Consider the following 27,205-nt stretch of genomic DNA (forward strand, 5'->3'; position numbering starts at 1 on the left):
GTGCAAATTTATTGAAAAAACTGTAAATATTTGCTGTAAATTGTGTAAATAGTGCAGTGCAGTATAATAAAAATTAATTATATCATCACAATACAGTGATCAAACAATGGTTTAAGGCGATCTTTTGGACAAATATAAAGTGCTCTCTGTTCTCGACCTGAATTTTTGTTATTTTTTATTTCCCGTGTTTAATTTTATCTCGAAAACGACGTTGGAAACGAAGAAACCGTATTTAACTTCGACAGACGTGAGTATTTTAAGTTTATTTAAAGATTGCACTTTATTGCAGTGCAAAATGCACAATTCAAGATGGCCGCTTTGTATAGATTTTTATTTATATTATTTAGCGAGTATTACTCACGTTTGCCCCTCTAACTAGTAAGTATTGTTTATAGTAGAGACTGTATTTGTTATTATTTTCAATCAACTTTCTGCTGAGGTCACCATTTATTATTATTTTTACCAAATTTATCCAGAAACTTGTTGCAACATGTCCCAGTTTTTCTTCACTATGTACCTTTGATAGGTTGGCAGGTGCAGGCACCTGTAGCTAAATGGCAAGAATATTATATATATAAGAATATATTATAGCTTTTGGGTAATCCATGGATGGTAGTGGAATGTTATAGGCTAGATATTGTACTATTCTTTGTTCTTTTGCCATTCCTAACCAATAGTTTGGTGTATGCTTTCTTCATCACTTCACTGTTAAGAAAATTGTCACCTTCAGCGTCTAACCAATCTGCTGAGTGTGTGGTAGCAGTGAGCAAGGTTTTCATCACACCATCATCATCCCTTGGTTTTGGTCACAGTCTGCCGTGCTGACCCAGTTTGTATATCACTTGTTTTCCGAGGCTTGTGTTAATTCAAAGAATACACATTTTTTTATGATACGTTAGTTTAGTGACAGGACAAACAAGTTGCACGCCTGGTTGCAATGCCACCTTACCCATCAAAACCATTGCGCAATATTGTTACATTACTGCTTGACAGTAGAAACTGGTTATTTGGCAGTACTTCCCTGGATGAACTCTTTCACAACGACCTCTAGTGCTATTATGCCATTCATTTTGAGCTATGATGTTAAGGACATATAACTCCCTTCTTTTTGACTAGAATAAATCGACCCCTCCTACATAAAGTATCAATGTCGAAATTGCCGAGCGCCTTCAAGTTCTGAATTCACTGAAAAGAGCATAACATGTGACTTTAGCATCTCTCAGTTTTATTCGGCAAAGCTTGTTACACAGAGTATTATAAAATCCTATATATCGGTTAGATGATCATTATGTGTGTAACAAGTTTGGTTGATTAAAACTTAGAAATGCTAAAGTTACGTGTTATGCTTATTTAAAGCGCTCCCCTGTAGACTTGGCAATTTTGACATACAATGCTTTATGTAGGAGGGGTCGAAATAGTAATTGCAAATAAATTTGTGTGTGTGTTCTTTTTTGTGTGAAAAAATTCTTAAGTAATTTTCATTGTTTACATCATGGTTATTTCTGTAGGTGAGTCAACATAATCTTTGGTTTTAATTGGTATAACCCTTTCAGCATGACAAAATTATTTTATGTGATAAGATTTGATGTTGCATTTTTTTAAGCATTTATGCCGTTAGTAAAAACAAAAAAATACAAAAAATATCTCCTCTTCCAAAACCCTTGCAAAAACCCCCCCGCACAATCATGGCAACCCGTCATTAACCTTACCAAAGCGTTAGTGGTTTTTTGTTATGACTTAATAAAAATTTTTAATTAAAGGCGACTTGTAAAGCAACAAAATCAACTATATTAATGAAACTAGAAGTTTCACATTTTCATTTTCATTTTTTCACAGTTTCACATGTTTCACATTAAATATAACAAAATATGATTTTATTATTAATTAACGCAAAATACTAACTAATCGAGATCTTTTTCGTCGATTCTTCGTCAAAATACTCACGAAAATAATCAGAGGGTGGGCGGCAAGTTCCAGTTGTAGGCCGAGATGAGAGACCACAATTGATCCCTACCATCATATGACATTTGCCTCCACTTCCTTGATCTATGTGGTGACGGTGCGTCAGCCGAACGACTTCGCCTTTCTGATCGTGACCGTTCCCGAACAGAAGTATGGCTTCGAATAGATGATGATTGACCACGACTTTGGTGAGCATCAGAGTTACTTGAACGGGGACTGTTAGAAGATCGACCAAGACTGGATGATAGAAGTGACTGTGGAGAATTCGGAACCCTCTGAAAAACGACGGGTCTGGGCTGGTTCCTCTGCTAGTGATACGCCTTTGCGGCGTCACTGGTGGCCCCGGACTTGGGTATCGATTCGCTGGGGATTGTGGTCAGCTAGCAGAGGATAAGCTGGATGCCCTCCGGTCCCTTCAGTCTCTTAGGTTATTATAAACTGGAGAGACGTCGTTTTTCAGCGTCGGGAAGTGAGCGTGCCTACAGCTCCGTTACCTATCTGGAAAATAGGGAGGAAATATCTGGAAAATATTGTATGTGCACCCGTGGCGGCTCACCCGAGGCACTAGCCTCTCGAACAACCGGATGAAGTCAAGTGACAGAGGTCTGTGACAACCCTGTACAGGCTGATCTGGGGTCAGAACCTGAACTTATAATGTTCTTTTCCATTCCACAGGTTATAGTGCCCTTGTCGGTAGGGAAGGTCACTATAATCAAAACTAACGTAGAAAAATATGGGGCTGGTCTGGGCTGGTGAGAGTATCCACTGATTGACTTTCTGGTTACAAATACGACTTTATTAGATATACGGCTGCGAATGTCGACCTCCTACCACAACTGCGAATGTCGACCTCCTACCACAACTGCGATGACTACCACGACGACTAGAGCAATCCAGGTTTAGGTTCGATTTCTTCTGAGCTGATAGAGAAACTAGAACGTGACAATGAAGAATCACTATCACTTTCTATCTCCTGTTCACAATGTTCAAGGTCATATTCACCTAACTCCGATTAGTCAACGTTTCCGATGATTTGAGTAACCAAATCGCATGTTAATGTCTTGAATCCAAAAAGAAAATTAAGTAAAAATAAAACTAATCTAGTCATTTCCATCCTGACAAGCACGATCGTGTTTTATGACTTTATGACTGAATACAAACCACAATTTCAAACAATGAATTTCACTGTTTAATTATTCTTTGTATGTAAATTATATAATATATAGGTCAGAAAACATGAAATGATGAAATTTAAAAAAACTTGCTTTTCGACCTCCCGTCCGTCACGTACACGGTCACACTTGGCACAGGTGTGTAACCCTAGAACACATTAACAGCTAATATTGATCGATCTCAAACAATCGGTGTTGACCGAAACAGTAAACTTGATTACTTTATCCCTAAATTTTTTCAAACTTGAACGCACGATCGTATCATCCTGTGCTGTAAGGGGTAAACTATTGCAGAACTGACTTCCTGTTAAAGTCATCTATGTTTGTTTTAGTACAGAGCAGGCTCGTCTTTTGATGATATCCATTCTTCGAATACTACTGGGTGGTGGTAGTGTTTGAATGTTCTCTGCAGTTGCTTGCAATTCCAATGTGGCAACTAGTCATCTTGCTTATTTTTGTTGCCAAGCAGTAATATGAGCTTTAACCACGTTCCTATTTTGAAGGATAAGAGTACAGGTGAAATTACAGGGACATGGGACTGGTCAACTTATGTCTGGGCGCATTGACAGTGACCTGTATTATCTTTGTGATTTAAAGATCTGCGCGGCACTGCAACTGTCATGGACAGGCATGTCACTTACCTTCACGCTCACAACTTGTTTGCCCAGTCATTTGATATTATATGAAAAACTACAAAATACTTGTAGATGTAATGCAATTGCATTGGTCTCTTTAAGGACAATTGTGATGAGTCATATAACACAAGTGTCATTGTCAAATTCATGTCTTTGTACACATAGGTTACAAAGGCGTATACGCTTCTAGATTATAATAAGTTTCCAGTTGATATTCAAAATGTACTCTTTACGTGGTTTAAAACGTGTATTTAAAAAATCTATGGTATGGTAGTGTAAATGGCCCCTGATTATTGAAGTAAATTAAACGTATTTGAGACAAAATTAACGTTTTTCGTCATTGACTTACAAATAAATGGACGACGGGTCTAATACAAAAACCACGAAAAAAATGTCCCAAGTCAACCTATTTAAACGCAGTGACATGTAAAGGAATATGAAAAAGCTAAAACGTTGAATTTAAATTGTAATGTCATCGCAGTACTGTCTAATTTTGCTTGCTTCGCTGTCAGTCGAACAAACGAAGACTAAAGCGTAAATGACGCTCTGTATACGATTTTAACGCCCTATAAGTTCGGACACGTTTTAGTGCGGACAAGACGTCCATATAATTGTAAGTCAATGTTTTTCGTAACACAAAATAACAATTTCGTAAATGTACTGTGACGTCAGTGTAAAAATGCTAATCTCTTTTAACTTTTAGTATTTAAATCCAGCTTGAGACATAAGTTAACAAGTTCTGTGTAATTTGACCAGCACCCTTACACTTCAAAACCGGAACACAGTAATGCTAACATTACTGCTTGGCGACAGAAATTGGTAAGGTGGCAGTATTTTCCTGGACAAACTCTTTCACAAGCTCTACTGCTACTACAGATCTTTTATGCTACCTGTAAGGTATCGATATGTCTTACTGCAAGACACGGATCTCTAACGAGAGGTTTGGATACCCAAAGCTGGGGTCTTACTCTCAAAGCATGGAGACTTGTTTCACAAACAACATGAGCTTGTGTATTCCAAACGGACATAAAGTTCGACCACGCTAACGATGTTTGTTAATTGGCGTCAATTGAAAACATTTGACAAAATGAACTAGATAAGTAACACAGAATTAGATATGAATTGGGGTTTTTAAACTTGTTAATTAATTTGTGAAACACACAGGGAACGGGTGCGAACCGGGCGTGTTTCGGGTCGAGAGGACGGGGGTTGTAAATCCGTGTGTGCGAGCGGGCGGAAAACCCGATCTTCAGAACAACACTACCCTAGTATAAGCAAAAAAAATGAGGAGGTTATATGTTCGGCTGTATGTGTGTTTTCAGATATCTCCGTCAATTGCTAATTGATTTAGAATATTCTTTTTTTTTGTTTGAAAGGGTGCACTCTCGTGATGGTCCCATTGTCACCAAGTTAAAATCTGATGAGGGGATCCCATGAAAATCGAAGGAAATCTTCAAATTTTATAGGCATATTTGTGTGTCACCAATTTCTCCATCAATAGTGCATCAATTTTGAAATAGTTATTTTTGATACAAGTGCGGAAAGTTAGTCATTATTCACGAGTCTCGAGACAAGTGAAAATGACAAATCCGCATGTGTATCAAACAACGTTTTTTATAACATTTGCGAAAAACCTACATTGAAAGTAAAATAAAACAGTATTTAAAAAAGTTAGTGAAAAAGGCGATGAAAAAAATTAGTACTTTTTTTGGCCGACTTTTTTCAATATGGCAACTGTTGCCAGTATTCAGCCACATTAAAATTACTATTTTATATTACTTTATTTTCTACATAATCGCTACTAAGGAGCATTTACTTCATAGGTGTAAAAATGCGGTCTCTCCATAGATATAGTATAGTAATGACGAATGACTTACGTCACAAAGCACATAAATATGAAATAAATATACAATCTCTTTAGTTCTATGTTTAAGACTTAAAACAACAGTAAATTTAAAAAAAACTGGAAAAGTAAAAAGCACTAATGCGAGAAATCCAACTTTCCGCACGATTTGTAGTGCGAAAAATACCACGTTTTGAGCAACTGTATTAAAAATTCTTTTTTTGTTAGAAAGGGTATACTGTCGAGGTGGCCCTGATGCTGTTCTGGATTCGTTTCGGCTGTCACAAATTACTAATTATTTTCCGCAAATAAAAGCACTTTTCACTTGACACAATACACGCAATCAACAAATCACCGTCACCGTGACTTCTGACAAGAAAATACAAAATGTATAAAGAATTTTATACGTTGTCAGCAAGAAATCAGAATCTGATGAGGGGATCCCATGGAAAACGAATGAAGTGGATAAGCAAACTTTTGAAGTCAGTTTTTTTTTTTTCAATGACAAAATTATGGGCCTGCACGTAGTATGTTGTCGTCCATATAAATACAAGGAATTACAACTGCCGCGCTCCCGACCCGGCTAGCGCCCGACCCCATCCGCTTCAGTGTGTTTTACACTTTAAAAATAGTTGTATATTTTGGTAATAAATCTTTCATAGATTTCGCATAGATGGCGCTACGACTAAAAAGTCGTTAAAAAACACAACAAATACAAAGACACGACGCAAGCACATAGAAAAATTCGTGAGGTCCGTTGGTTTGTTCCGTGGCTTAGTTGGTATAGCGTCTGGCACGGTATGCAAGAAGACGTCGGTTCGAATCCGACCGGATCGAAGGAATTTTTTCTAAGTGTTCTATCTTTGTATTAATAATTATAACAAACTAGTGGAATAATTTCACAAAAAAGAATTGAATATCAATTCAATAAAAATTTAATTGATAAAGTTTTTTTACAACCTTGAGGATTTTTGTATAAAGACATCAAATATTTGACAATTGTGTAATTAACTTAATTATAATTTTAATTTTTGACATTCAAGTTGTAATAAATTTTAATTGAATTGTATTTTTAAGACGCCTGACTTGGGTAAGAATTGTGGATTTAATCGCTTGTAAGTAACACCTGTATACTTTACCAAATCATACAATAAATGTTTCTGATTTCTGACAAAACGCCTTCAAAAGTAGTTTTGACTTCCCCATCACAATGTGCGAATCTACGGGTGAACATAAAAGTGACTTGTATTTTGTTACAGATGGTGGTTCGCCGGCCGAACCTTCCATAGTTGACCAATCACATCACCATGGGTCAACAGAATTCCAAAAAATGTAAGTTACAACTTTACATTATATGTGAGCTATGGGTAAAGTTATCGAAATTTTCTTATGTGTTTTTTTTAAGATGTTTTTACAGGATTTTCGGGCATTCTGCGACGCTAGTGACAGATTTTAGAACCGTCTTCACCGTAGCCAACACCTGTACAGGTGCCTCAGACTGACGTAGATGTCGCTTTTTGTTCAAATGTATTGTATAATTTTTTTTGTAAAATAATAACGCATACACTCTACATAGCCCCGCACTAGGAAAACCCTGTGTCACGGGTGCCATGGACACACAGATAGATAACCACAAATGACACCCAAACTCACGAGAGAAATAAATGTAGGCCAACAAATATTTCTCCCGGACTCGAACCTGGGACCTCTGCGTGGCATTCGGCATAGTAACCGTTCGACCACGGAGGCAGTTACAAATAACTACACTAGGAAATGAAACTATTTTTCCGGATTTAAATTGGGTGTATTTGATTTTTTTTAAACAAACCAACGTTTCGGGCCCGTTACAGGTCCCATGGTCATGGTTTTACATTTCCTGTGTGTAACAATTGCGAAAATGCGAAAACCTAAAAATTTTTCGGGCATTCTGCGCCACTAGTGACATCTAGAAAGAGATTTTAGACGGCAGCGAAGAAGGTTTTAAAATCTCTTAGTAGATGCCATTAGTGGCGCAGAATGCCGAAAAATACCGTACAAAGTACGTAAAATACGTACTTTTTGTATGATTGAATTATAAACATGTAAATTCACATAGCATTAATCGAAATAGTAACTGCGTAAGAATAATAGTTGTTAAATGTTGAAGTCAAATAATAATAATATAATTATTTATTCAGACAACGACATGGTATAGTCCAATAGTGTTAGTATCTTACAAACTATCTTAAAAAGCTATGTTAGTGACAAAGATAATCTCAGTACAGAGTACTAAAAAAAACGACCTCGAAAATACGTGTTATTAAATCTATTTGCTAAGTTTTATTGAAATATCCTTAAATTCGCCACTACACAGGACTTGACACTGGAGATAATAAAAATCACTTTTTGTGCGTTTTAATAATGTATTGTATAATTAATAATAAACGGAGTGACATACATAATTTTAATACTAGACATAAATGTAAGCTCGTTTTACCGAAGTTAAGACTTCAGAGGGTTCTCGGTTCTTTTGTGGGGCAAGGAATTCAGTATTATAATAAGATTACAAAAGCTGTTTTGGACTTCTCCTTTGATAAGCTCAAAAATCATGTAAAGCCAACTGTACTAAGGAGAGGATATTATTCTGTTAGGAATTATATAAACGATAAGATGGTATGGTTTTAAAAATTGTGTAAATGTTACGATTTCAAGTGTAATTTGCTTAGCTACGAAATAAAGATAATTTTGATTTTGATATGAGGTGTACATTAAAATTTTCGAAATCGAGATGTCTAAATATTCAAAATACATAATATAAAATATTAATAATTTAGTCAAAAGTAAAAGTTCAAAATAACTAAAATTTACGATTAATAAAATACTAATTTTAATCATGTTAAAACGGTAGAGTTATTTCACAATAAATCGTAATAACAATGATATCTTGTTCAGCAGGCAGCAGCTGCGGCTGCGGCGGCTGGGATCGGCGGCGGCTCGACGATGCGCCCACTTCCGTGCACAGATACGTCACAACCATTACCGACAGGTTTGTATTTCATGTTCTGGGAATTATAGGCCCTTTATTATTTATTGATTAACTAAGATTTTAGAGGCAATGAGAAACAGTGCAATTAGTATTCTCATGTAAAAATAATAGTGCAGCTCCTAGAAAAGTTCCGCCAGGGAAGTAATTAAAAGAAAGAAACTAGTTCCTTGTGCACGGTCTTTTTAGTTCAGTCGGAATAGGATCTGTTTACGGGGCCATAGACGCGAGGCGAAATGGAGTGAACGAGACAATTAATGGACTATCATGACCTTTAGTACAAGTTCGAGTGAGATACACGATTGAACCTTTGCCAACTCGTACCATCAAAATATTAATAAAATAGCAAAGAGGGAAAACAATAATTTCATATCGGATAATTTCATTCCGTATCCTTGAAAGGCCGAAACGGTTCCTGTTCCCTTCCAATTCCCAGATCCCACTGAACTAAGGAACTAAAAGACTGAATTAGTTATTTTATCCGAATGAACTAATTGGGATCGCTCCCTCTAAAGACCGAGCAGGTACAAGCGTATTTGAAAGTGATATTGGACCCGATTGGACCGGGTCGTTTATCACCGAGATCATTACGGTTAGCATTAGCCCTACAATGGCGCGTTTAATGCACTTGTTGTACAATCTACTATTCATTTTTACCAGAGGCCACGGCGAATGTAACTGCACAGCGTCCCGGAGTCGCGGTGTGGGCATGTTCGAGTGGCGACGCCGCGAGTGGCGCTGGCGCAGACCCACTTGCGTGTGCACCGGGTACAGACGCGTGTCTGATGACAGGTGGGTAACGACCTTTATACTTACTTACTCCGCTAGCTGAGACTGGTATCATAACTGGCATCACAGTACGTTTACTGAAATATTTTATCATCATCATTATATACAGCCTGACTTCACCCACTGCTGGGTATAGGCCACCAAGTTTCTGTGCCACTCCCCACGATCCCGTGCCAATCTCATCCAGGTTCTCCCCCCAATTCCTGCGATGTCATCCGCCTGACTCGCCGCTGGACGCCTGTATCCAGTCCTTGGACGCCACTCAGTTATCGCCTTACTCCATCTGTCATCATGTCTCCGTATCAAGTGCCCTGCCCAGCTCCACTTTAGCTTCGTGATGCGGTTCCCCACGTCCTTTACCTTAGTTCGACTTCGGATCTGGACATTGGGAACACGGTCTATAAGCTTGATACCGAGCATGACACGCTCCATGGCTATCTGTGTGACTCTCTCGAAATATTTTATATGCTCGTAAAAATATACTTAATTTTATTAACAAACAAGATGATCCCATAATATGAACCTTAGAACTTAAGTCCAAACTCATGGTACCAGAATTTCGTTTAAGGCAAACGACTTTTTTGGGGAACTGTGTACGTTTTTACAATAAGGTTCCGGAATTTTAATTGAAAAGTGATATTATTACAAAATTATAGAATACGTGTTAGTTAAAGATGTATGGAAAGAGAACACGAGTCTTGATTCCACACAATTATGATTCAAAGAGTATTCCATAGCATTTAAGTTTGAGCAATCCCTAGAGTTTCTTGCTCGTTCTTCTCAGGGAGGTCGGCGTAGATAACGAGCATTAGCTTAAAAAAATTACGTTAAAAATTTTACCTATGGAATAAATGATTGTTTGATTTTGACTTGCTCAGCGACCCGAAGTGGGTCTTGGCTTCCAATACGTGTTGGCACCAGCGCACCTACAGAACAATAAACACTTTAGAAGTGATGAGTAAGCGTAGCTCAGAGGTTTAAGCCCGCACTCGAACCCACGACTTCTACTTGAGAGGCGTTAGATCACGTCATTAGCCTACCACGTAGAGTAAAAGCACAGATTACAGAATATACAGATACACAGTCCCATACAAGAAAATGAGTCCATGCTAAGTTTTTAGCTTCCGCTAGCTATTTTGATTCGTTTAAGGTACACTAGATGGCGACTATAACGCGACGTCAAAGTAGGAGGTAGAAAGCTTATTACCCTGCATAGTAACTAGATGGCGTTTTCATTTATCACTAGCTAGATTGATTCGATGAATAGATTTAAACTTAGGCCTGTTGCGTCTTTAAAATTTACGTAGATACATACTTACGTAAAACCACATACTAAGTTCTGTCACATATTGTGTACGGAAATAAAACCACGTTACTGGTTTTTACTAAACTATTGCTTTTTATTAAATAATGTATGTAAAAGATATCAGTTGGGTACACTACCTACCTAGACGGTGGCGGTGTGTGACACAATATTTTACCCTTGTTCTTGAAGTCAAATATCTCAGTAAATTAAAGTTAGGAAGAAGATAATATTTTAGGGCATATATTATATAACAGAAATTTCATATGTTTTAGTACGTACCAATTGTATTATTTAGTTAACTTTTTAAAACATTAGAGTGAACTGTAGCACGCTCACACTCTCATAATGTGAACTCTGTAGTTCAGTAAGAAATCTGTGGTATTATCAATGACTCTCGACATCACATGGCACTTCTGCCAGTCTCGGTATTTTCAAATTTACGTCTGTGACTATAGCGTGATCAAACAATTACAATTTACCCCTGGACTCGTAACAACTTCGTAATCAGATGGCAAGGTACTGGATATGTATGATAAGCTTGCGACGCCAACATTTTTTTACCTCTGATTTCGAATAGTTGCTAAGAGACCAGAGGTCAAAACATAAAATGGCAGGTCTCTGGACAAAGATTAGTGCATACTCCTGGATCGCCATGAGAAATGTGGGAATTGTGGACTTATTGAAAGAAAACATGTTCACTGCGCAACGGTTTTATTATCACTCTCATTACAAATTCAAATCATCTTTATTTCATAAGTAAGCAAATTACGCTTGAAATCGTCGTACTGATTAAAGTCTACTGCTCATTCGTAAGGCAGAGTCCCCCGAGAAGAATGAGCAAGAAACTCTACTCTACTCTTTTAATATACATTTGAATACTTTTAACATTTACAATATTTATTTCAAACATCTTAGATTGAGACTACCAGCAAGAGCTTAACGGGTCACTACCACGGGTTCTTGTCATCCAAGTACGCAGACGCTGTACAATAAAGTAACCTTTGAAGCTTATACATTGCCCCTTAAATGAATTTATGACTTTGTAAAGAAAATTGTCAAGAATAGCTAGTTTATTTTTATTTCTCGTGTTAATGTTGTCTGTCACTATTTTGAATAAAAAAAATACTGTTCTATTAATATCGGCGTAAGTCAATGTCGGCAGCATTACCCCAAAGCAAAATGCGGTATGTCATTAAACTGTGAAAGTAGATGAATTCAACCAATCTAGCTGTTTTGGCGTCTGACAGTTTTCGTATTTTTTTAATCGCGTACACTGCAGAGCTAAGCCGTTTCGATAATTTATTGATATGTGGACCCCATTGCTTAGCTAATGCAGATATAATATGCCACACCTCAAGAGCCTGGTCACCGCACTGGCTCGAGGACCATCGCCGAGTGCAGCAAGTTGACAATCAATAAGCGAAACCTTTTTTTAAATGTTCCCGAATGCGGGGCTCAACAATTCATCATTGAATTCCTTATTTATGTTGGAGAATTCTTAATTTGGCTCGTCCTTGAAATGATTTATTTCTTGATTTACAATAATCGTGAATTTTAACTACAAATAATTTGTTTATTAAAAAATCAATATGAGTGTAATCATGGTAATCATCTGGGAGGTTTATAATGCACTTAGCACTTTTCATTAAATTTGCCACCAAATCAGTTTTGTGGATCATATTGATGCTGTTATTAAATAAATCAAGCATTTCATTTGCTAAGCAGTACAAAAAATCAGTTGGGGCTTTAAGTGTTGGTGTTGTCAAATTTGAATATGTTTTATTAATCAACAACAATTGCTTCTTATCAGCCAAATCAACTTCATTATTAATCAAAATTCCTTTACACATTGAGCAATCAAATTTATCTATTGTCACTTTGCCTAGCCAGCCAGCAAAATACACAACAGAACAAGTTTCCAGTGTTATTTCTTGGGGTATAACGGTTAGATTACCTTGAGATGTGTACGATTGAACCGGTGGGGAGGAAATAACGGGCAAGGCGACTGCACATGATGGACCAGCAATTGGGTGTGTCAATGTCGACGATGATGACATTTCAGGTTGTGTATTTTGCTGTTGAGCTTCAGCTGTGTTTAAAAAGTGACTTTGATCAATTTCACAATTTGTATTATCTAATTTGATTAAATTATTTAGTAAATTTGATCGGAACATGGACCTTAAATTTTTTGATGTTGGATTCCTGTTACAACCACCTCGCATTCTATAAATTCCAAACAAATTTTCAATTACATCTTGATTTAATCGATTTGTCATAAGAAATTTGACTTCAGTGCCTTGTGAAAATTCCTCAGTAAACAGTGAAGTACAGCGTTAATTGATTGCTGTATGCCTTCAAAACAGGGAGGAATCGTCAATTTTTTCTCCTTTTTTTTGGAAATCGTAACTTTTTTCAATTGATTGAACATTTCGTTTCCTTTACTTAACGTTTTATGAACTAAAGAATCTTTGTTTTCAGTGATTGCGCATTTAAATGGATTTCTATCAAATTTACATTTTGAATTTAATGAATCAAACAAATCATTCACATTTCTCACAAAATCAACTGTATTCTTTACGGTGTCACTCTTCAGCTCTCCACTGGCTATCGCCGTCTCCATCGCGGCCGCTACTGATCGACTAAATACTTGTGTGGCTAACTTAACTTTCATTTTTTGGAAACTGTTTGGCTTCAAGTGTACTACTTTTATTACTTTTATCAATATTATAAACCTTGATTATGTCATCAAACGAAATTTCATTGCCATTTAAATCGTAATTATTATCAAGTAAATTGTTTCTTATATTTTTAATCAAATGAGGAACATCATAGATCGAAAATATTTTGCGATTCTCAATAAAAAAAAAAGATCATCTTTTGTTGCCCCCAAGGATTTGATTGCCTTGACATTGGTTGTTGCTTGATCACATATAATTACTTTTGGCAATAATCCAATCACAAATAACTTATTAATTATGGATTTAATAATTATTATTAACTTTTCAGCAATGACATTCTGATTTGATAAGAAATATACCAGAGGGATTTTCCAATTAATGTAAATCCCTCTGGCAACAAACACCAGTGCATACTTAGCTTCCTTGGAGGAATGCTCACCACCACCAAAATTTTCAAATCCTTCAATCAAATCATATTTTTTTGTATATTCCAAATCAGTCTTGATACTCATTTCATCAAAACATACAGCACAGGCTTTTTCTTTAATTGGTTGATCAGCAAATTTCATTTGAATATTACGAAAAACATCTTCATTAATACCTGCCAGACAATCTGTAGCTTGGAGCCAATTTTGGATTATAGTGGGAGCAGCTAGGACCAGGCCTCCTTTTAAAAGATATTTATATGTAGCTGGAGACTTATAATATAAAGATAAGCAAAAATTTTTTCATCTTCATTCCATTGTCTACTTTTATTTTTAAATTGCATGCATGTAAACACTTTCGCCAAATCTCCTTTAAATTTATGTGTTTTAAGTTGACACAATTTTTTTTCAGTAAATTCTTTTTTAGCCTATTATATTTATTTTTTTGTTTTTTTAATAATTTACTTGAATTTTTTACACTAATTTTTAATTTTTTACACCTTGGTGTATCATTATCAACTGAAGTCCTTTTTCTTCTTCTAGGTGTACTAAAATCTACTGTGGTTTCACTAGGTGACTTGGGTTGAAGCCTTTCTTTTACCATTTTGTTGCTATATAACTTTTTAGGAGTCATTACTTTCAGAGGTGACGAAGTTTGCACTAAAACAAAAAAATAAATCAAACACATTTACTCACTAACTTAACCCACTAGTCTCGGAATAATAACAATGCCTAAATAAAGTATAAATTTTAATATAAGTTAAAATTTTATGAAGATGAAAACTTTAGCAGATACCATGGAGAGTGTGCAATGGAATGGCACAATTTAATTTTTCCTTTTCCATCACGGGGGACTAGACATAGGCTTAGGTTCCACCCATATGTTGTGGATATTCCAAAGATTGACACAAAGCGTTACGATTCCACATTTATATAGCGAATGGCTATGGAGTGGAATACCCTTCCCAGAAACTTGTACCCTGAACATTATAACTTGTGCCTTTTCAAGGCGAGAGTGAATAGGCATTATTTAGGTGTGCATGCACTTGCCATCAGGTGAGATAGAGGTCAAATACGCACTTACATATTTATATTAAAAAAAACAATATATTAAAAATGGTTCATTATCAAATTAATATGTTCATTTTACTTTTGATAGTAACAGCAGAAGAAGGCTTTGCTAAAATTCAAGTTATGCGCTGATGCGATGATGATCATCAAGTTATGCGCTGATGATGGAATGATTTCCATCCCATGTAACATCATTTATTATTGAAGTTTCAAGTGAAGTAGAATACAAATTATTTATGTATAAGAATACATATAACTTTTTTATGAATTTTTTTTCTCAAGTAATTCATCATCATCATGTTCACTCAAGTAATACAGTGTTGGTACTGAAACCAAAAGGTTTACCTTTTGATGTTGATGGAACTGGTGAATGTGACCTGCTGCTACATTCATCATCTTTATAGTGCAAAGGTATTGCAAATTTCGACAGCCTCTTTCTTAGTCCACTTTCATTTTGGATACATTTTTTGTCGAAATGCTCACTACAGAGGTATCTGTTACGGAGTATATTTTCATTGTAATTCATTATGGTCATGTTACCTAAAACAAAAATTAATTCATTATAATGAAATAATAAAATTAAATAAATCTGAAAACCTACATTGAAACCTGCTTTTCAACACTTTTTTCAATTACATATTTAGCTGGTACATGATACAGAAAGACTTACCGCAATTATTTATCCAAACTTTTAAACGGGCTGGATCGCTTATTGGGAACCGAAACATGGATCTTTGTTTGAATGTGTAATTGCACATAAAATACGAACATTTGACCGGTGACATTTTGTTTTGTTTAAATCGAAAATCAACGAAACCCAGATGATGTTGCAACCGAGATCAGTAAAGTTTTCCGTAGCCAAGTCGTCGTGTATGGTAGATTCGTCAGAGTCCAGATTTCAAAGCAAAGTCGTAGTGTATGGGAGATTCGTCGGAGTCCAGATTTCAAGCACTAGTCGTATTTAATTAATATAGCATTTAAAATATCCGTGTCAATTCGCAAAATTTCGCTTCCAAAACAAACAAACAAGTAAACAACCGATTGCGCGTTTTGTTCAATTCAATAAAAAAATCAACGTTTTAAAATAATAAATCATTAAATAATCAAAAACGTTTTTAAGTACTAAAACCATTCATATTGTTAGATATTTAATTTAACAACTTTAAAATAAAAAATAAATAAAACAAAATTAAGAAATAAATAAACTGAAGAAACGTTTCAAAATAGAGGAACAAAACGCGAAGGTAGTTTATTATGTTTTTTAATATCAGGGCCATCTAGCGTGACCAGGTCAAAATAAAATGACAATGCATTAGCTAAATGACAATCCATTAGCTAAATCAATAGAGCTGACGGCGCGTATGGGCCATAGATGGCGTTGACTTGATAAACAATAGCTGTGTTAAAGTCTATTAGTTGTGTATTTTTCTTTTAAAAAATGTGTTGATTGAGAGAAAATATTCATTTTTATCATGAAATATTTTAGTTTTTACTTGTAATTACGTAACTACGGCTTAAATTGCCAATTTCGCTTACTTAATATCCAACAGGCTATCCATGGCGGCATCTATGATTATTTTTTTGTACTAAAAATATTTTGTATGAGTTGGGACCCCATGGTAAAAGTCACTTTCACAGTATTTATCAGTATAATCAATCAACAATAGATAATTATAACGCGTTCACACCCATAGTCCCTCACTAGGGAAACCCTGTATCGCGGGTGCCATGGACACACGTACCACAAATTACACCCAGGTGAGAGAGAGAAATAAATGTAGGCCTTACAAATATTTCTCTCGGCCCGCGAATCGAACCGAGACCTCTGCGTGGCTGTCAAGTATGGTAACCGTTCGGCTACAGAGGCAGTTAAGATGAGTAACAGAATTACAACATAATTCAACTTATTTGTTATAATTATTAATTCAAAGATCGAACACTCAGAAAAAATTCCTTCGATCCGGCCGGATTCGAACCGACGTCTTCTAGCATACCGTGCCAGACGCTATACCAACTAAGCCACGGAACGAACCAGCGGACCTCACGAATTTTTCTATGTGCTTGCGTCGTATCTTTGTATTTCGTTTTTTCAACGACATTTTAGCGGTTAATTTTTTTTCTGTGTGTTGGATCTATGTATTACTAATTATAACAAACTAGTGGAGTAATTGCACAAAAAATAGTAGATTGTACAACAAGTGCATAAAACGCTCCATTTTACCCAAGACGAGTATCCTCGCCTGCGGCTCGAGTGGATACTTAAGTCGAGGGTAAAATGGGTTTTATGAACGAGTTATACACTCTGCTTTTCATATCGATTGCGAGGAAATTAAACAGCAATATTACAACGATTATTTAATTAAAATTGAATATAAAATTACAACAACTAGACATATTTAAAAATTTAAATACAATTCAACTTATCTTACCTAATATGGCTCGCCCGAGCTATTCTCTCACAAAACCAACCAAAGACAATATCTGTCCGATCTTTTAAAACCTCCCACCAACATGAGTTTTCAGCCTAATAAAAAAATAAATGTATCTTTTTTTTGTATTACAGATTGGCTACAGTGCTTACTATAGGCACTCGGGATTTGACGCGAGACCTGCGCAGGGAACTTGACGCTTTCGTCTTGAATACAGGTAATTTTAACTAAGACCTTGTCCAGCAGAGTTGAATTCGCCTAATCTCTCGCGCGAGTCGAGATACTAGGTACTTTTTGGTATTTTAACTTGTTGAGTGTAGAGGGATGGTGGAAACTTATTTTCTAATTAGAGTTGAAACCATCCATCCATACAGCCATGGTCGTGTAATAAGAAGAAAAACGGCCCGATCGTATTATTTAAAGCATTATAGTCAAGTTAGACTGCGTACAATCATATTATTTACGTAGAAGTGTGATGAAATAATACATTGTGTATTAAAGACGGTAAATAAGAAATTAAGAAGAAGGAAGAAGGCTGAGGGACTTAATATCTCGAGTTTTGTTTTTTTTTTTTTACTGTACTTTTGAATATCGAGTTCTTAGGTTTTCGCGATTGTTACACATAGGAAATGAAACTATTTTTCCGGATTTAAATCGCGTATCTGCCAGTCAACCGTGACCATGGGACCTGTAAAGGGCCCGAAACGTCGGTTTGTTTGAAAAAACAAATATACGCGATTTAAATCCGGAAAAATAGTTTCATTTCCTATGTACTTTTGAATGTTTTAATTTTGAACTTAATTAACCTCCTTGCTTCAACCTGCACCTGACTTATGTAAGTATATCGTGCTATAAATTAAAAAAAACTCCTTACCGACCATGGCTGTTATGGGAACAAAAAAGGCCCGAGGGTTTTATTACTCATGCTATCAAGCAAGTGTGATGAAGTTTTTTTACTAAATTATTAAGTTATAGTTTTTAAAGTTCTCACCAATAAATAATTGTTAATTATAGGTCTTACTCCGATTTTGAGAGCAGGTAAGTAAAGTTACATAGTGTTGCGCTTGTTAGACAGAGATCTTTTAAACTGTCATAATTATTAATATAAAGATGAAGAAAGACGAACACTTCGGAACGAACTAGTGGGCCTCAGGAATTCTTCTTTGTGTTTTTTGTCGGATCTTTTGTATTTGGTTTTCAACGATTTTTAGCCGTAGCGCCACCTATGAAAAATCTATGAAAATATTTCGTCACCCAATTAGGTAACTTTACAGCTACCAGCCCTGGGTAGAGATGTCCCTATTAACTGTAATTAAATTTTTATTGAATTGATATTCAATTATTTTTTATGAAATTACTACCACTAGTTTGATATAATTAATAATACAAAGATCGAACGCTTTGAAAAAATTCCTTCGATCTCGCCGGATTCGAACTCACGTCTCCTAGAAAAAAATATGTCATTGTTCGTTTACAGACGGCGACTCAACAAGGGACATTGGCGACCCGACCGCTGAGGTGTACGTGCTATCAGTAGCTGCAAGACCGTAAGTGTAACAATCCACTATACATTCTTCACTTTTCATAGATTTTAACTGCCTTCATATGGCCTATAAGAGAGTGTTCTTAGTTCAATGCCTATAAGTTTTCAATTTTGAAAGATCACTAATAAATGTACACCCCAATTACACAAACAACTTGCCTGCAAAAGTTGCTTGTTTATCGGTTTTCTACTTGATATATCGACCGCTCCTACGTAAAGTATCGTAAGTCGAAATTGCCAAGTTTACAGGGGAGCCTTTTAAAGATCTCCGTTTTATTCGGCAAAGCTCGTTACTCACATAGAGTGATCATTTAATAGATGATCACACATCATCTAACCGAAATCTAGGATTTTATAATACTCTATGTGAGTAACGACTTTGCCGAATAAAACTGACAAATACTAAAAGCACGTGTTGTGCTTATTTCAGTGAATTCAGAACTTTAAAAGGCGCCCCTGCAAACTTGGCAACTTCGACATACGATACTTTACGTAGGGCTGATCGATATATAAGAATCTTGCTTATTCGGAGTCGACGCACTACATCAGTGGTTAGTGTAGACGAGACTTTAGAAAGCGACGTTGTTACGTAAAACAAAGCAATCGAGGGTAGTTTCTCGCCAACGCCGACTGCACCCGCAGCTGTACAGAGTGATCGGGCTGCTAGGACTTTAACGCGCAATTTCCGTCGAGTTTCGACGCGGAATCTCACGATTAAGGACCACGAATTGGTTTGAAACGTGTCGATAAAAAATTCGACTTAAATACGTGAATTATCCGTTATTTTAGTCAATAAGTATCATGCTGTTTGGTATGGAATGTTGGACCCTGAACCCAACATTATCCTCACAACTGGAGTCCTTTGATATGTGGCTGTACAGACGTATGCTTGGCATTCGTAATAAGGGGCAATAGATACAGGATTCTTCAACTATAATAATGCATGGAAAAATACAATGAAAGCGTAGTTGTGGCAGAAGAAAAACCTCGTGGTTTCAGAGACTGGTTCCACCTTGGCACATGTTCCCTCTTTCGCCAACCTTCGTAGAGCGGCACACTAAGAAGAAGAACTTGATATATCACGGAGAGTTTGCTATGGAATTGCATGATTAAATTCGCCTTCTTCATGCCGCCTTCCCCATGCCAGCATCGTGACTGGGGTTCCGCGCCTATGTTGTGGATTTACATGGCTAACGGCAAAGGAGTAGAATTTCCTTCCTGCAGACTTGTTCCTCGAACGCTATAACTTGGGCCTTTTCAAGGTGAGATTGAATAGGCACTATTTAAGTGTGCATTCTATCAAGTGGGATAGATGTCAAATGCGCACTTATTTACTAAAAAAAAGTATGCGGTCGACAAATTGTAATCCAGGTCACAAACCGTTCACATGTGTCTACTTTTCGCCTTTTTTAGTAGATTGGTGGAGATAGATTCAGTAAGGATGTACATTTTGTGAAAGAATTCGTCCTGGGAAGTACTGCCACCTTTCCTATTTCTGCCGCCAAGCAGCAATGTCAGCATTATTGTGTTCCGGTTTTGAAGGATAAGGGGTTCTGGTGAAATTGCAGGCACATGGAACTTGTCAACTTATGTCTTAGGGTGACTGGAGCAGTGGCAGTGCCCCTCAGATCTTACAAGAGCTTTAAGCTCGAGTGACACTGCAACTGTCATGGACAGGCATGTAGCTTACCATCAGGCGCACGACTTGTTCATCCCGTCACATTATAAAAAAAAATAAAAAAGACATTCATTATTTAAACTCCTTATTGGGCACCGTGTGTAGACGGTCATATTTGTCAGCGTTTGCTTGTTTGTCTGTACGTCAAATATTTTTCGAAATACGTCAATAGCGAATACAAGTAGCCATGTACAGTGCCGCCATTACATATAATTTAAAAAATGAGTTATGATCTTTTGCAGAGCTGAAGGCGAAGCTTCACACACTGGCAGCCGCAACGAGCTCACTCAGCAGAATGATGGGTCTATTCGATTGCATCCACACTTCCAGGTACCTACTTTGTTGGCTATCTACTGGCCTGCCGCTTAACCGAGTCGGTACCTGAGGTAGCTGCGCGTTGCGGGAGGAGGGATAGTTTACGTCACAATTATGTCGCGCTGTACACGGGATAATTTAAACAAGATTTTTCGGCTTATTCCCACTGGCGACAAATGGGGAAAAGAAAACCCATTATGTTACCAGATGTCACTAGCGACAAATGGAATTTCAAATATTTATTTCTTTATTTCATCATTAGTACGGAGATTGTTATACCGTATGAACATAGACCCTGTTAGGGTATTGCAATCTAATTATTAATTTTATATATACTTAATTAACTATGTACTTACATTACTAAATATGTACTTATATTAGAAGTGTGTAGTTCGTGAGACACAGAACATTTATACATATTTCTCATAGCACAAGATCTGATAATATCCCAGTAGTTGCCGGGTGGTAAAAAAAAGGGAATAAAAATTCCCAATTAATGTTTGTTTATTGTTTCGGACGGATGTTGTTTCGGACTCCCAGGGACCGACTGATAGACGGTAGGCCTGTGGACGTATGAATGAAAGTGGAGTGGCAAAAGAGATTATATCCCACGTCGAAATCAACACCATTACCGAACGAAAATCTCAGTTTTCAGATTTAAACTTATTTCCAGAAATCCTTGTTTCGCAAGAGCGATTTTTCGTTTAGTGACAGTGTTGCTTTCAATGTGCGAGACACTAAGTGTGATTAGCTAAGTGTATTTATGGTATATTCCAGGTGGTATGCGGCGGAGAGCTGCGCGCACTGCTGTTGCGCGCGCCGTCGCTGCCCGCGGCGCCTGCGCAGGCCATGCCGCCACACGGAAAAGTACACACGCAGGTGCGTCTGCCTTACTTGATAAAAACAGTCGAGATTATTATTTTTTGCCTGGTGGCAATCGGTACGTCTACCCACAACAATTCCAGTGCCATTCAGAGCTTTAAATTGCAAAGATCCTATGATCACTGCTACTGCACCCTTTATCAATAGTGCATCTGTCTCATTCATATCGTGAGACGAAATATAAAATTACACATTTCCTTCTGGCTCTTGATTATGATCAAATTGAATTGCTTCTTCAGTAAAAATAAATACTTTATCTACACACGTATCATAAACCCTTTATGATGTGTTCAAAAACCACACATTACGACCAGCATAAAGAGAAACTGTTTTGTTAGAACAAATTTCTTATCTATGAAAATGTTATTATGGCTTCATAATAACATCGAATTCGATTTTATTATTACATCCAAATTTCGAACATCTCTGAAAAACAAAACCAATTTAATTGGACCTCAATTCTAATATCAGACGAGGTGAAGTTTTATTCGAAATGAATTGTGAATAGCAAACTATTTTAACAAATTTCACACGTTACTTGTCGAAATCGATAGTTGGGGCCGACTCCAGTTTGTCTATGAATAAAAAAAAAACGGCTGCATGACATAGGTGAGAAAACTTTTTATTTGCCGCCATTTCGCCAGTCGTGACATGCGGTTCCTGAACACATCATAGAGAGCTTATAATATATGTAAAGATAAAGTAGTGTATGTAACTGTACATAATTAGGCATTAAAACACTCGTGTGATGTTTTTATGAAACCCACACTCGTGTTTTAATGCCTTTCATTATGTAACAGTCATATAAACTACTATATAATACGTAATGGTAGGTATGTAAACTACCAGAAATAAATAAGTGTAACTAATTATTAAAAAGAGAAGACGCAGATTTCCGTAACACAGGTCATTGAACCTAGCTCAGAAGCCAGGGCCTTACAATCAAATGTAACGTTTCTGTTTAAATAAAGAATTAATATTATTTTTATATCGTACACGGGATTACAAAGGGTGGTATTATTCACCCCGTGTATTCTGCCCTCTTTATCATAACAAACAATCAAATTTTAGTTATTAATTCATGTGCAATGAGCTAAACGTGATCTACAACCGCCTATAAGCAGTATTTTTATACCTTATTTAGTTTAAGTTTCGTTGTTGTGCGTGTTTTAAAATTTTATTGAATACGTTCATCGAGTTATTTATATATAATAAACTGTTTTGTGTACGGATATAATTCGAAATCGTAACACAACAGGGATGCAAAATTTCATAAGTGGAATTTAAGTCACGGCCATTCTCATATTTTCCCAATTCTTTTATGATTAAATTGTTCATGCCCTATACTTACTGTTACGATGAATGACTGTTACGACCCTAATATAAAAAAAAAATTTTTTTTTACAATATCATTAATATTTTATATGTTAAAATAATTTGCATATTATTGTACAATATCAAATGATTATTTTTATTTTTGTAATAACAAGAAGATTTGTAGTCTATTTTTGAAAACCGATGTTGTTAATATATTTGGATAAAAAAAAAATATATTATTCGAATCATCCGTATACCAAAAGTGGGCAAATATTGCAAACCCTAATTTCGATCTCTGGTCATAATAGAGGCACTCATAATAATGATATAAAAATGTTTTACAGGTGGACTACATCCACTGCCTAGTTCCAGATCTTCAAGAGATTACAGCATGCTCGTATTATTGGGGCAAGATGGACCGGTACGAGGCTGAAAGGCTTCTGGATAACAAACCAGAAGGTAGGTGGAAATTTCGACATACTTAATCCCCAGACACTTTAATTTTATACCTCGTAAATGGCAAATTTTGAATATCAGCTGAAAACTTGTGATAGAAGCATATCGATCCCTCCTACGTAAAGTATCGTATGTCCAACTTGCCAAGTTTACAAGGGAGCGTTTTAAAGTTCTGAATTCACTGAAATGTGCATAACACGTAAATTTAGCATTTCTCAGTTTTATTCGAGAATGAGTTTTAAAGTAACGTGTTATCCCGAATAAAACTGTGAAATGCTAAAGTCACGTGTTATGCTCATTACAGTGAATTCAAAACTTTAAAACGCTCCCCTTAAACTTGGCAATTTCGACATACGATAGTTTACGTAGGAGCGGTCGATATACATTGCCCTTTAAATGAATTTGTGATTTCGTGAAGACGACTTTCAAGAACAACCATAGGAAATGAAACTATTCCGGATTTAAATCGCGTGTATTTGTTTTTTCAAACAAACCAACGTTTCGGGCTCTCAGGTCCCATGGCCACGGTTGACGACCGTGTCAATGTCAAAGTCACTGACAAGACAATCGCGAACACCTTAGAATTCGATAAGAACAACCATATTATGTTTATTCCTCGTATTAACGTAATGTCTATCACTGTTTTTTGTGAATTAATTATTATTTATTATTCTTTTTAACACAGAATAGAATTTATTTTGTGTAGTGCTTGTAACTTTAGACTGTAGAACCAATTCGAGAAATAAACTTTTTAAGTATAAGTCAGGAATAGGTTTTGTTTTAATAATATCAAGTGACGGGACGAATGGTAAGCTACACGCCTGTCCATAACAGTTGCAGTGTCACCCTGAGACATAAGTTAACAAGTCCCATGTGCCTGTAATTTCACCATGGGACAGTATGGGCAATAGCTGATAATTATTTTGCAATTCCAGGCACGTTCCTCCTCCGTGATTCTGCCCAAGAAGAGCACCTGTTCTCGGTGTCGTTCCGCAAGTACGGGCGGTCGCTGCACGCTCGCATCGAGCACTACCAGCATCGATTCTCGTTCGACTCCCATGACCCTGCCGTCTTCGCCGCGCCCACAGTCACCGGGCTCATTGAGCACTACAAGGTACTGAATCGGAGCTTATCGAGTACTAAAAGATACTGAGTCGGGCTTATCGAGTACTAAAAAGTAAAACTCAGTAGAGTCGGAACTTGTCGAGTCGAGTACTAAAAGAGTACCTTTTAGTACTCGACTTAACTGGTCGGGTTTACCGAATATTAAAAGGTACTGAGTCAGGACTTATCGAGTACTTAAAGTACTGAGTCGGGGTTTATGGAGCACTAAAAACTATCGAATCGGCACTTATCGAGCGCTACAAAGTACTTAATCGGGTTTATCGAGTACTAAAAGGTACTGGTCGGATTTATCGAGTATTAAAAAGTATTGAACTGGAGCACTGTTAGAAAATAATTATAGAGCACTTTATACTGAGTCGGGCGTATCGAGTACTAAAAGGTACTGTGTCAATTGTCGTCGAGCTCTTTTGACTCGCATACAGAATTTATTAAGAAATATTAACTGACACAGCTCATATAGTTAGTTAAGTATAAAATAGTAATGTTACGGTAATGTGACCAGGACCCGGCGTGCGTGATGTTCTTCGAGCCGATGCTGACGGCGCCTCTGCCGCGCACGCAGCCCTTCGCGCTGCAGCAGCTCGCCAGGGCCGTCATCGTCTCGCACACCACCTATGACGGTCAGTGTCCTGCTCCACGTTGGCCCTTTGTACGGCAATTTGGGGCTCCTCAAGGCTGGAATGTATAGTCATTTTTTAGACAAGCGGGTGTCATAGTCTTTAAAGTCTATACAACCTGAAATGGCTTTGGTTGATTCCGCAAACAGTGAAACTGTTGAATCAATCACCTTGCAAAAAAATATATAGTAAAAGTGAGGGTATACACCGTGTGAAAACACGATTTCTAAAAATTTTCACGATATTAAAAAAGCACAAACTTACCTCTTAAATTTTACAAAAAAACCGTTGTATTCAATAGGTGACATTACATATACCAAAGATATATTTTTTTATATCAACTGAACTAATTAGAACACATGTAGTGTGTCATTTTTGAAATGGCTTTAACTTCGTTAATAATAATAACATAATAATAACGCACACACTCAACATAACCCCGCACTAGGGAAACCCTGTGTCGCGGGTGCCATGGACACACACATAGACAACCACAAATTACACCCAAACTCACGATAGAAACAAATGTAGGTCATACAAATATTTCTCCCGGCCCGGGAATCGAACCTGGGACCTCTACGTGGCAGTCCGGCATGGTAACCGTTCGGCCACGGAGGCAGTTAAAAAAATAAAAAAATTCTGAAATAAAGTAGAAACGTGATTACAAAAACCGTAACGTGTCCGCTGAACAGGTGTGGAGAAACTGCCGCTGCCGGCCCGGCTGCGCGCCTACCTGAAGGAGTACCACTACCGGCAGCGCGTGCGCGTGCGCCGCCTGGAGCCCGACCTGTACTCGCCGGCGCACGCCTTGTAGCAGGCGCCCCGGCCCCCCCGGGCCGCCCGCCGCTGCTTCAGCGAGTACGACGCCGTCCAGCCCCGCGCCACCGACCTGTACCTGTCCCTGGGCCTGCGCCTGCCCGCGCAGGTCGACCACTTCCAGGGCACCTTCCGCCACAACAACGACCACCGGCCGGCCCCGGCGATCGACGCCCGCCTCTCTCGGCGCGCTGGACTTCGCGTCGTTGACACAAACGAAGCCGTAGGCGTTTCTCGTGCACCTCACCAAAATCTAAGTCCGCCGCTGCGTCCCCTGGGACGTCCCTTCCGCTGTAAATCGACAGCTCTGAATATATTCGATCTGCTGGACGCTGATGGTCCACGTGTAATTGAAATTGAAGACGATCATCCCGGATCGAATGAGAACCGTTCGACAGGACCCGTGCAACCTGCAGAATCGACTCTGCGACGTTCACATCCAGATCAGCGACCGAGAGAGTCCGATCGAACGGAACCTGAACGAGTATTTGCGCATCCTGTTACGGTACCAACGAATATAACTTCCCATCCGGAGTTCCAACCGCGACCACCGCACTTGAACCCTCACTACATACCCGAACCGAATTCAAAGCCGAAGTCTGAATTCAAGTTCACCGGTCCGATAATATCCTTCGAACACGGACCCCGCATCATTGACTTCCCAAACTTGAAAGAATCGCGAACAAGTCAACTGCGTTCCCGACTGTACCTTCATCGAGCAAATCTACAACGTTCAAGGTCGTATCAGCAGCCTGCAGGTCCAAATCAACAACGTTCACGACCCAATCAACAACGTACAGGTACAAACCAACAACGTCCACAACAAAACCAACAACGCTTAAATCAAAACCAACAACGCTTAAATCAAAACCAACAACGTTCACGACCCAACCAACAATCTACAGGTTTGAACCAGCAACGTTCACGACCCGGTCAACAACGTGGAGGCATAAATCAACAACGTTCACGTCAGAATCAACAACCTACAGGTCCGAATCAACAACGTTCTCGACCGATATTGTCTCACGAAAACGGACCTAGAGTTGTTGATTTTCCGAATTTGAAAAAGCGGAATAAAACAAATAAGTATGTTAATCCGTTAGAAGCCATCGATGCAGGTTTTT

The 27,205-nt window shown here is 37.6% G+C and overlaps 1 protein-coding gene across 4 annotated transcripts; it reads left to right on the plus strand.

Annotated features, from left to right (window-relative positions):
• LOC113238647 lies at positions 1-26,840 on the plus strand. 4 transcript variants are annotated; one of them, XM_026475486.1, is made up of 13 exons: positions 126-247; positions 6,872-6,944; positions 8,544-8,637; positions 9,295-9,426; positions 17,467-17,549; positions 18,347-18,370; positions 18,810-18,879; positions 20,796-20,883; positions 21,646-21,747; positions 23,412-23,526; positions 24,459-24,637; positions 25,151-25,268; positions 25,958-26,840. In XM_026475486.1, exons 2-13 carry the CDS (start codon positions 6,920-6,922, stop codon positions 26,077-26,079), a joined length of 1,152 nt encoding a protein of 383 aa, XP_026331271.1. In that variant the 5' UTR covers positions 126-247; positions 6,872-6,919; the 3' UTR covers positions 26,080-26,840. The 4 variants fall into 4 exon arrangements, with proteins under 4 accessions (XP_026331290.1, XP_026331271.1, XP_026331276.1 ...); XM_026475491.1 differs by having other exon boundaries at positions 8,547-8,637; XM_026475505.1 differs by lacking the exons at positions 25,151-25,268; positions 25,958-26,840 and adding an exon at positions 24,760-24,794 and having other exon boundaries at positions 1-247; positions 24,459-24,717.
• The last annotated feature ends 365 nt before the right edge of the window (positions 26,841-27,205 follow it).

Source organism: Hyposmocoma kahamanoa, unplaced genomic scaffold (genome assembly GCF_003589595.1).
Source record: "Hyposmocoma kahamanoa isolate Upper Pololo Valley unplaced genomic scaffold, ASM358959v1 103776, whole genome shotgun sequence".
In the NCBI taxonomy this organism is placed as follows: domain Eukaryota; kingdom Metazoa; phylum Arthropoda; class Insecta; order Lepidoptera; family Cosmopterigidae; genus Hyposmocoma; species Hyposmocoma kahamanoa.